A 12,506-nucleotide genomic window follows, 5' to 3' on the forward strand; every position below is an offset into this window, starting at 1 on the left:
TGGTTCTGAAATTAGAACATTTACCGCCATACTTAAAAACTTAGGGACACGGAGAGTCAGCTAGAACAGGAGAAAAGAAAGTCATAGGTGGGTAGGTAAGTAGGTGGGCACAAGAAGAGCCAAGCTGCTCTGTCCAACACGTGTGTACGTGTGCTTTAACTAAATGAACTCAGGAGGCCAACAGCAGTAGACCTGCTCAATTCACCTTCCAACTCAGAACAAGACTAAAAAGCTCAGGCTTGAGTTTTCTCCTATGCGTAGGTTCTGCCGGTGATGAGGAGCTCATAAGCAGGATCTCTACTCCTGCACAATACGATGCATGCACGCAGCATGCCCAGCGCTGCCTAGATAACATGCATCATTTCTTGCAGCTTCTTCACAGCTAGAGCCTCACACCCCTCAGCATAGAGGTCGGAGGGGTGGGCCAGACTGCCATTAAAGCTGCTGACGGTCTCTCTGCAGCTGCTAAGAGGGACACTCTGGTTTTTGGTTTCTTTGAACCAGTCTGTATTTTCCCAGTCTGAATAGTTGTGAATTCCACAACAGTGCAGCTGTCTCTGTACATAATCAATAGCCCGGCTAGCAGCATCAGGGTTGGTTCCGTTGTAGGTCTTATACACTTTCTGAATGCTGCGATCAACCTCATTTTCCACCTTTGCTCTGTAAACGTATCCCAAAACCACTACAACAACTTCTGGGACAAAAACCAAGAGTAGGATGATGACAAATGTGGCGAGTCCGCAGCGGCTTTCCCGGATTGTGGCGCAGCAGCCAATTAGCCCAATAATGAAAAGCAGGGCTCCCACAGCTATGATCACGACAGCAGGGATGAGAGTGTACACATCTTCAAAGAAGTGGTCATAGTCATCGTAAGTGATGAAGACATAGGCTCCCACATAGCATAAAATGCCAGCTTTTCCCCAGAAGATGAGGTTGAGAAACACCAGCACGGTCTTCAAGGAGGTGATGCCGCACTGGCCCACAGTGCCGGCGGCCGCTGGGGCCCTGCTCGGCGAGCCGGACGCGCTCACCGGGCGAGGCGGCAATGGCGACGGTGCCTCCCCACTGGGAACTGCTGGGCCTGCGCGGCGCTTCCGGCAGTTCCCGGCGCGCCTCGCTCCTCCGCGCAGCCGCCGCGGCCCCCCCCCCCCGGGCCCCCCCGCGCTTCTCCTTGCCCAGTAGTTTTAAGGAAACTACATTAACTTACAACATAAATTCAGAAATATGAACAGCTTGATGAATTTTCCCAAAGTTAACATGTACCTAGCACATAAATCAAGAAATAGATAATTCCAGCACTCCATTAGCCCCTTTGTTCCCCCTTTGAAAACTGCTCCCGTTCAAAATAACCACTATCATAACTTCTAAGATCACATATTTGTTTTTGAACAATTATGTATATGGAATAATAATTACCATAGGTATTTTAGGGGGGAAGTCTGGATTCATTCACTCAACATTATGTTTATTGAAATTCATCTGTATTGTGTGTATTTGTATTTTGTTCATTTTCATTGCTGTATAATATTCCATTGTGTGACTATATCACAGTTTATCTACTGTTGATGGACATGTGGATTGTTTACAGATTGGGGTATTATAGATAATGCTGATATGAACATTCTTATGCATTTCTGGTGAAGTTTTAGGGCTATTACAAATAATGCTGCTTATTAACATTCTTGTCCACTTTTTTTCGTGAACAAATATATGCATTTCTGTTGTATATATACCTAAGAGTGGAATTGCTGGATCATAAGTTAGGTATATGTTTATTTATAGTAGATAATGCTCAGTAGTTTTCTGAAGTAGTTGTACCAATATACACTTCCAACAGTGTATAAGAGTTCCAACTACTCCTTATCCTTGCCAATAATTGGTTTATCTTTTTCATTTTAACCATTATGCTGAATGTGACATTGTCCAGTAGTTTTTGAAGAATTAAAAATCTCTTTAGTTGGGGAGACAGAATTTAGGATATCACTCCCCATTGATTAAAGTTGGCTCTGAGGATGGGCAGGGGCCGGGCTGGGCAGGCCTACCCTAGGAATGAGGGAATGCTGGTGTGTCAGTTCTGGAGTTTTCGTCTAGGGCTGTTCCTGGGCCTGGCTCTTAACAGGCTCTGCCCTGCCCAAGCCCAGGCTTGCCCTTCTTCACTAGTCCCTCCCTGTATCTGGTCCAGTACCCTTTGGGAAGGGGAAGCACTGAAGAAGCGTAATACAGGGGCTGGTCCCTTGGTTCTGGGCTGATGGTCTCGGCAGAGGCTGGGACAGGAGCCACAAGAGTTGCAAATAGTTGACTCAGGAAGGCCTCCTGACTCCTCTCCCGAGGAGAGGCCCAGTGCCTGACTCCCTCCCAGGGTCCAGACCTCCGCCTTCCTGGCTCCTTCTGCCCTGTGCTCCCTCCCCCCCACCCCCAGCCCCTGCACCTTCATTGCTATTCAGGGTAAACCCTCTGTTTTGTACCTGTCAAAAAAAAAAAAAAAAAAAGATCACATGGTGATCTAGAGTTTTATGGGATTTATAAAATAAGTTTTTCTTTAAAAATTAGGTGGAAAAAATAGTTATTCTCTGACTCCAACAAGTTACTGTCTTCCTGGGGAGGGATTAATCTTGTTTGGATTATCCTAATATAATAAAGGGCCCTCTGTCAGACACTAGAACCTGGGTTTAAACATTACCCTCTCTTTGTATTTAAATCCCAATATTCAGTAAAATTAGGTCTATAAGGTTTTAAAATTATTGTTTCTGGTACATTATGCAATTTCAAATATTACTACTCTTAACCTAGAACGGGGACTGCAAATTCATGGCTCACATTCCCCCATCTCCAACCAGGCAGATTATGACAGATGTTTTGAACTGCAGAACTCTTTCCCACTGATTTCTATGTGGTCTCAGATTTTTTTTTCTCAATACAGTGCTCCACACAGTCACACTGTAGATTAGAAATGTGATGGAAGATTAAAACACTCTTTTTATCCTGTACCTCGAGGTACAAGATAATTTGCCGAGTCTTAAAATTTCTCAAGTATTGCCATTATTGGTTGGTCCTATATTAGACTGACAGAAATGTGACTCATTCTTAGAAAGATATCATTTAAACATGAAAACAGGAATGCTTAAAGACACATGCACCCCTATGTTCATTGCAGCGTTATTCACAATAGCCAAGACTTGGAAGCAACCTAGGTGCCCATCAAAGGACAAATGGATAAAGAAGATGTGGTATATATACACAATGGAATACTACTCAGCCATAAAAAAAAAAAAGATGAAATCTGGCCATTTGTGACAACGTGGATGGACCTTGAGGGTATTATGCTAAGCGAAATAAGTCAGAGGGAGAAAGTCAAATACTGTATGATCTCACTCATAAATAGAAGATAAAAACAACAAACAATCACATGGAGACAGAGATTGGATTGGTGGTTACTGAAGTGGAAGGGGGGAGAGAAGCGGGTGGAAGGGGTGATTAGGCACATGTGTGTGGTGATGGATTGTAATTAGTCTTTGGGTGGTGAACATGATGTAATCTACATAGAAATTAAAATATGATGTACACCTGAAATTTATATAATGTTGGAAACCAATGTCACTGCAATAAAAAAATAATTTAAAAAATACATTAAAACAAACTCTATCTTAAAAAGAAAGCTGTCATTTAGATCTATTAGTTATACTACTGAGGAGCTGGCTTACTTTAGTCTTGTTTAGTTTTTTAATTTTGGTTTTCCTTTCTATTTTAATATTTAATTTTTTGTTTTCATTTGGACTAGGGAAAATTCTGAGAAGGTTGCTGCAGCTTCATAGGTCAAAGTAAGTTAGGGGAAGTGACTTGGAAGAGGAGGAAAGATGATACAGATACAGGGTTAAGCATAGATCCTGACAGTTTTGGAGTTTGGGGGACCTTTAAAAGTCTGTGTGGTTCTGGAGTATATTGGTTACAGTGTGATATATATTAATAATAGCTTTTCATTTGAAATTCAAATTAAAAATAATTTATAGTAGTGAATTACAAATAGCACTTTTCAAAGTGAAAAGTTAAAGAATGAGTTACTTTAAAAAATTTTGGCCATGCTAAGGTGATAAAACTGATTAAAACCCAAAATAAAAGATAAATAGAACCTGAGGGGAATAAAGAAGGAAGGAGGGATGGACAGAAAATAAAAGAGTTTGGTGATATGGATGGAACCATGGATCTAAGGAAAAGTAAGCCAGGATAGAAGTTGTAGCATTAGTTGTATATGCTAATGTCATATTCCCAACTCCAGCCCCTACTAAGTGTGTTACTTTGAGCATTTACTTGCCTTGTAAGCCTCAATCTTTTGGGCTATAAAATAATCATTAAAAAGATCATCTTTATTAACCTCACAGTACTGTGAAGACCAATTAGGTAATGTAAGTGAAATAACTTTATAAAATTAAGGTGGTATTATTGTATTGTAAATATTGCTGTTATTGTAAATATGAGGACAATATATGAGCCTCAACATGTAAATAGCTCAAATTAGATTGAAAGAAGAATTCTACTTTCCATTTTCTGCCCATAATGGAGTAACTTACACCAGTCTTGCCCTCTACCTGTAAACAAGTAGAAAACTGGACAAAAGTATGAGTATTTCAGACACTGGAAAACGTGCTGTATGAGAGTGTGCTCTCTGAATGGGTGGAAACAAATGAGCTGAGTTCTACCACAGCCTCAGCATTCTGCCTGGAGTCACTTTCCAGACGACGCACAGAAGGGGGGAAGCCAAAGAAAGCATGGCAGTCTCTATAGAGAAGACAGTGAGATCAGATTTGGGGAAGGCTGTGGCAGTTTCAGTTTGTGGGGCACAGCACCAGAGATGTAGGAGCTATGCAGAGAAGCTCCAGGGATCTGCAGAGGGATTTCATTGAACCTTTTGCTGTGTGCTGAAGTGCACATGCATGGAGTGCAATGCCACAAGGCCAGACAAGAAGCAATTACTGGGGAACTGTAAGTTGAACAATTCCCAGAGCTTGCATGTGGTTGAGAGACATTTGAGTTTTGACCACCATTTGAGTGGCAAGACCTCATTGAAAATGTTGGGTGTTCAGTAGATGCTCCAGAGCCGTGCATTAGAATAGAGCTAAAAGAGCTCTAGAGTAAAGGCTACTGTGGACCACCAATAACTGAGTTTAAAAACAATCTCAAAAGAATCAAGTTGATTTGTGAGTGACTTAACTCCCAGCCAGATTCAACATTCCTTAAATGCAGAAAACAAAATCCAAAACCTTAAGAACATAATATTTATGGTGTCTGGTACGCAATAAAAATAAGCAGGAAAACGCAAAGAAGAAAATCAATAGGAACCGATCTAGAAATTACAGAAATGAATGATATAGTAGACAGGACTTTAAAACAGCTATTATAAATATGTTCAAGTATGTAATGGAAAATATGAACATAATAAGGAGAGATCAACTGATTAGCCACTGAAGAAGAAAAGAAGCATGAACTTGAAGATACTTCCAACTATCCAAATTGAGGTACACAAAGAATATAATAGTAGTAATAAAAAGAACAGCTCCTCAGTGACCTGAGGAATATTCCAGGTGATCTAACATATGTGTAATTGGAGTACCTGAAGAGGCAGGAGAGAGGAGCCAGAAAATATATATTGAGGGAATAATGGCTCAGGTTTTCCAAATAGGATGAAAGGTATGATTCCTAAATCTAAGAAGCGCAACTAATTCCAAGCAGAATAATTGAAAGGAAAACCATTCTACGGTATATCATATTCAAATTGTTGAGAACCAGTGATAAAGTGAAATTCTTAAAAGCAGCCAGAGAAAAAAGAAATATTAAATAAAGGGGTACCAAGATAAGAACTACTACTAAAAAAAGAAAAAAAAAGAAGAACTATTACTGATTTCTTGCCAGAAATAACACAAGCCAAAACAAGGAATGGAATAACTTTAACATGCTGAAAAAAGAAAGTTAATTTATGATTCTATGTCAAGTGAAAATATCCTTCAAAAATGAGAACAACACAAACACTTTTCTGGACAAATAAAAGCACGAGAATTTACTTCCAGCAGACCTGAATTACAAGAAATATTAAAGGAAGTTCTAGAGGAAGAAAAATGATACCAGATACAAACCAGTTCTGTGCAAATGAATGAAAAATGCCAGAAATGATAAATATGTGCAAAAATACAAAAGGTGCTTTTTTCATTTTTATCTTTTCTTTTAAAAAATCATCTTTTAAAAGCAAAAGTTATAATAGTGTATTGTGAGGTTTATAATGTTTTGAAGTAAAATAAATGAAAATAGTGGCACAAAGGTTGGCAAAGTATACATTTATACATGGTCCACTTCATCTAGGTGCAGTTTTCTTTGTTCATCTAGTCTTTTTAATGAACAAAATCTCATGTAAAATCAAAAGTCAAGTTATATTTAAAAATTTTGCTTTTGTGTTAGAGAACACATTTGTATTTTCAAAAACAAGCACTATAGTAGAACTGACTTTATAGTTCACTGATTATGACAAAATTTTACACCCATGTGACCATGATGAAAATCAAGGTACAGAACATTTCTGTCACCCCAAAAAGTTTACTTATGTACTAATTCCTGCTGTTAGCCTCAAGCAACAATAGATTTGCATTCTGCCGGTATATTTTTGCTTGCTGTAAAATTTCACATGAATAGATCATACAGTGCAATGCATGTGTTTTATGTCTGGCTTCTTTTGCTTAGAATAATGTTTTTGAAATTCATCCATGTTGCTGCATGTATCAATAATTCTTTTTTTATTGCTGACATATTCCATTGTATAGATATACCAAATGTATCTATCTATTCACCTGTTGATGGGTATTTGTGTTGTTTCTAGTTTTGGGCTACCATAAATAAAACTTCTCTGAACATTCACGTACAAGCTCTTTTTGGTGGGCATTTGCTTTCATTTCCCTTGGATAAATAATGGAACTACTAGGTCATATGGTAAATGACAAGTGTCGTAAGAAACAACCAAATAGGTCTCCAAAGTGGCCGTGCCATTTTACACTCCCACCAAAAATGTCTGAAAGTTGAAATTGTTTCATAACCTCAGGAACAGTTGGACTTTTAATGTTTAGTTTTAGTTATTCTAGAGGGTGTATAGTGGTATCTCATTGTGATTTTAATTTGCATTTCCCTGGTGACTAATGATGTGGAGCTTCTTTTCATGTGCTAATTAGCCATTCTTATATCTCCTTTGGTAATTAGTAAAAAGTGTCTATTCAACTCTTTGCCCTTTTAAAAAATTGGGTTGCCTTATTATTGAGTTGTGAGAGTACTTTATGTAATCTAGTTTCAAGCCCTTTGTCAAATATATATGTTGTAAATATTTTCTTCCAGTTGTGGACTGACTTTTCATTTTCTTGTGTCTTTCAAAGAGCAGAATTTTATAATCATCATAAAGTCCATTTTATTAATATTTCTTGTATCGTTGGTGCTTTCTGTGTTCTAAGATATCTTTTCCCTTCCCAGAGTTGCAAAATTTTCTTCTATATTTTCCTCTATTACATTTCTTCTATAAGGTTTATAAGTTTTAACCTTTAATTTTAGGTTTAGGATTCATTTCAAATAAATTTTTTTCATGGTGTAATAATCAAAGTACATATTTTCCGTACAGATATCCAATTGTCTTAGCAACATTTGTTGAAAAGACCATCTATTCCCCCATCTTTGGCACCTTGGTCAAAAATTAATTAACCATATGTGTAGGTCTATTTGTGAACTCTCTATTTTGTCCCACTGATCTATTTGTCTATCATTATATTAATACTGCATTGTTCTAACTGTAATTTGTGGTAAGTCTTGAAATCAGATAATGTGAGTACTTCAACTTTGTTCTGTTTTTAAAAATTTGTTCTGGTTATTTTAGGGCATTTGTATTTCTATGTAAATTTTATAATCAGCTTGTCAATTTCTACCAAAAGGGCTCCTGGGATTTTGACTGAGATTTCATTAATCTATATTTTAATTTAGAGAGAACTGATACCTTCACAATCTTGAGTCTTCTAATCCATGGTTGGTATATCTCTCAACTTATTTAAATCTTCTTTAATGGTTCTCAGCAAGAGAAAGGTTAAGAAAGTTTCTTTCCGGGGCCGGTCCCGTGGCTTAGCGGTTAAGTGCATGCGCTCCACTACTGGCAGCCCGGGTTCGGATCCTGGGTGCGCACCAACACACTGCATCTCCGGCCATGCTGAGGCCGAGTCCCACATACAGCAACTAGAAGGATGTGCAGCAATGACATACAACTATCTACTGGGGCTTTGGGGAACAAAAAGGAGGAGGATTAGCAATAGATGTTAGCTCAGTGCCGGTCTTCCTCAGCAAAAAGAGGAGGATTAGCATGGATGTTAGCTCAGGGCTGATCTTCCTCACAAAAAAAAAAAAAAAGAAAGAAAAGAGAGTTTCTTTCCATTTCTAATTTGCTGAGACTTTTGTTGTTGTTGTTCATGAATAGGTGTAAAGTTTTATCAAGTGCTTTTTCTGAATCTATTTAGAGAACCATGTGGATTTTCCTTTTTAGATTGTTAGCATGGTAAATTACATTGATTATTTTTCAAAGGTTAAACCACCCTTCTCTTCCTGGGATAAATCTCACTTGGTCATGATGCATTTTCCTTTTTATATTTTGCGAATTTAGATTTGAGAATATTTTATTAGTAACTTTTCCAGCTAGGTTTAGCAGATATATTGGTCTTTAATTTTCTTTTCTTGTAATAGCTCTACTTTTGGTATCACAGTAATGCTGGACTTAAAATGAGTTGGGAAGTACTCCCTGTATTTTCTGAAACTTTCTGTAAGATAACTGTTATGTACCCTCAAATGTTGGATAAAATTCACCAGTGACTCCACCTGGAGCTGCGGTATTTTTTGTGGGAAGATTTTAAACTATTAATTCCATTTATTCAAATGATATAGGGCTATTCAGGTTATTTTTTTAATTTCTTTTTTTGCCAGTTTTGGTTTTATATATTTTGGCTATAAAAGAATTGGTCTGTTTCAAGTTGTCAAATTTATTGCAATAAATATGTTTAAAATATTCTTTTATTATCATTTTAATATCTTTAGTATCTATGGTGATGTCCCACTCTCATTTCTATATGGTAATTTGTGTATTCTTTTTTTTTCTTTCTTGATTTTACTAACCTAGAAATTTATTATTTTATTGATCTTTTTAAAAAAGCAGTTTGGATTCATTGATTTTTCTCTTTGCATTTTATTTTTAATTGAAAATTTTATAGCAGCTTCATTAAGATATAATTCATATACCATACAATTCACCCATTTAAAATGTGCACTCTTTTTTTTTAGTATATTCAGAGTTTTGCAACTATCACCATAATCAGTTTGAGAACATTTTCATAACCCCCCAAAAGAAGTTCCTATCCAGTAACTCTTCATTTTCCCAATATACCCTCCCCCAGCCCTAGGCAACCACATTCTATCTCTAAAAATTTAGAGATATTTCATATAAATGGAATCATATGTGGTCTTTTGTGACTGGCTTCTTTCACTTAGCATCATGTTTTCAAGGTTCATCCATGTTGTAGCATGTATCAGTACTTCATTTATTTCTACTGTTGAATAATATTCCATTGTATGGCTGTATCACATTTTGTTTATCCATTCATCAGTTGAGATATTTGGATTGTTTGGCTGTTATGAACAGTGGTGCTATCAACATTTGTGTAGAAGTTTTTGTGTGGACATATGTTTTCATTTCTTCTGGGTATATACCAAACAGTGGAATTGCTGGGCCAAATGGTAGCTTTATGTTTAATCTTTGGAGGACATCCTAGGCTGGTTTCCAAAGTGGCTGCATCATATTATATTCCCAACAGCAGTGTGTGAGGGTTCCAGTTTCTCCACCTTGCCAACACTTGCTATTATCTGTGTTTTTCACTGTAGCCATCCTAGTGGGTGTGAATTGATATCTCATTGTGGTTTTGATTTGCATTTCCCTGGTAGCTAAAAATGCACTTATTGGACATTCGTATTTTTTCTCTTGAGATATGTATATTCAAATTCTTTGACCATTTTTAAATTGGGTTGTCTTTTTATTGATTTTTAAGCGTTCTTTATATATTCTAGATACAAGTTGCTTATCAGGTATGTGACTTGCAAAGTTTTTCTTTCATTCTGTGTTGGCTTTTCACTTTCTTTGTTTTTTAAATTGTTTTATTAAGGTCATATTGACTTCAAAGAATTTATTCATTTCTTCTAGGTTATTAAATTTGTTGGTGTATAGCTTTTCATAGTATTCTCTTATAATCTTTTGTATTTCTGTGGTGTCCATTGTAATTTATCCTCTTTCACTTCTGATTTTATTTATTTGAGTCTTCTCTCTTTTTTTCTTAGTGAATCTGGCTAAGGGTTTGTAATTTTGTTCATCTTCTCAAAGAACCAGCTCTTAGTTTCAATGATCCTTTCTGTTGTTTTCTTAGTCTCTAGTTTGTTTATTTCTGCTCTGATTTTTTATTATCTCCTTCCTTCTGCTAACTTTGGTGTCTTTTTGTTCTTCTTTTTCTAGTTCTTTTAGGTACAGTGTAAGAATGTTTATTTGAGATTTTTCTTGTTTTTCGAGATATGCCTGTATTGCTATAAACTTCCCTCTTAGTACTGCTTTTGCTGCATCCCATAACTTTTGGCATGTTGTGTTTTCATTTTCATTTGTCTCCAGGTAATTTTTGAATTCTCCTTTGATTTCTTCATTTATCCAATAGTTGTTAAGTAGCATGTTGTTTAGTCTCCACGTATTTGTGACTTTCCCAGCTTTTTTGTTGTAGTTGATTTCTAGTTTCATAGCATTGTGGTCAGAAATGATGCTTGATATGATTTCAGTCTCCTTAAATTTATTGAGGCTTGCTTTGTTTCCCAACACATGGTCTATCTTTGAGAATGTTCCTTGTGCACTTGAGAAGAATGTGTATTCTGCTAGTTTTGGGTGGAATGTTCTATATATATGTATTAAGTCCATCTGGTCTAGTGTTTCATTTAAGGCCACTGTTTCCTTGCTGACTTTCTGTCTGGATGATCAATCCATTGTTGTAAGTGGTGTGTTGAGGTTCCTACTATTGTGTTGCTGTCAGTCTCCCTTTAAGTGTGTTAATAGTTGCTTTATATACTTTGGTGCTCCTGTGTTACGTGCATGTATATTAATGTATGTCTTCTTGGTGGAATGTCCCTTTTATCATATATAATGCCCATCTTTGTCTCTTATTATCTTTTTTGTCTTAAAGTCTGTTTTGTCTGATATAAGTATGGCTACACTTGCTTTCTTTTGCTTGCCATTTGCTTGGAGTATCATCTTCCATCCATTCACTCTGAGCCTACATTTGCCTTTAGAGCTGAGATGTGTTTCCTGGAGGCAGCATATTGTTGGGTCTTGTTTTTTAATCCATCCAGCCACTCTATGTCTTTTGAGTAATGAATTCAAGCCACTTACATTTAGAGTGATTATTGATATATGAGGGCCTAATACTGCCATTTTTTCTTTTGTTTTCTCGTTGTTCTATATGTTCATTGTTTCTTTTTCCTTTTATTTCTGTCTGCCATTTCATTTTGGTGGTTTTCTGTGTTGTTTTTCTCAGTTTTCTCTTTATATATGATTTGTGACTCTGCTCTGATTTTTTGTTTTGTGGTTACCATGAGGTTTGTATAAAAGATTTCATAGATGAAAGAGTCCTTTTCTAATAGCCTCTTATCTCCATTAGCCCAGGCGAGTTCCATCCCTTTCCTCTTCCTCATCTATGTTTTTGTTGTCACAAATTATTTTTTTGTGTTGTGAGTTTGTGAGCAAATTGAAGTGGTTACGGTTATTTTTGATGCTTTCTTTCCCTTTATCTTTTATGTTTTAATTGAGTTTTTACTAACCTATTCTGATAGAGAGCTGCTATTTTCTGATTCTGTCTATTTATCTCCTTGCTCCAAGCTTTGTAAAACTTTGCCTTTTTGTTTCGGGTAAGAGAGTTGTCTTCATTATTTCTTGTAATGCAGGTCTAGTGGTGATGAACTCCTTCAGATTTTGTTTATCTGGGAAAGTTTTTATTTCTCCATTGTATCTGAAGGATAGGTTTGCTGGATAGAGTATTCTTGGCTGAAAGTTTTGTCTTTCAGTATTTTGAATATATCATTCTATTCTCTCCTAGCCTGTAGGGTTTCTGCTGAGAAGTCTGCTGAAGGCCTGATGGGGGTTCCTTTGTAGGTTATTTTCTTCTGTCTTGCTGCCCTTAATATTTTTTCTATGTCATTGACTTTTGACAGTTTTAATATTGTATGCCATGGAGAAGGTCTTTTTGCACTGAGGTTATTAGGAGTTCTGTTAACTTCATGTACTTGCATGTCCAGTTCCTTCCCCAGTTTTGGGAAGTTCTCAGCTAGTATTTCTTCAAATAAGCTCTCCGTGTTTTTCTCCCTCTCTTCTCCTTCTGGGATACTCATAATCCTTATGTTACTTTTCCTAATTGAGTTGGATATTTATC

At 36.7% G+C, this 12,506-nt stretch overlaps 1 protein-coding gene across 1 annotated transcript; it reads right to left on the reverse strand.

Moving 5' to 3' along the window:
- LOC131409267 (tetraspanin-3-like) lies at positions 1-2,434 on the reverse strand. The gene is given in 2 exon segments (XM_058546351.1): positions 1-1,170; positions 2,148-2,434. Coding segments are annotated over 2 exon segments (1,206 nt in total). The 3' UTR covers positions 1-251.
- Positions 2,435-12,506: the final 10,072 nt, after the last annotated feature.

This window comes from Diceros bicornis, chromosome 8 (assembly GCF_020826845.1).
Source record: "Diceros bicornis minor isolate mBicDic1 chromosome 8, mDicBic1.mat.cur, whole genome shotgun sequence".
In the NCBI taxonomy this organism is placed as follows: Eukaryota; Metazoa; Chordata; class Mammalia; order Perissodactyla; family Rhinocerotidae; genus Diceros; species Diceros bicornis.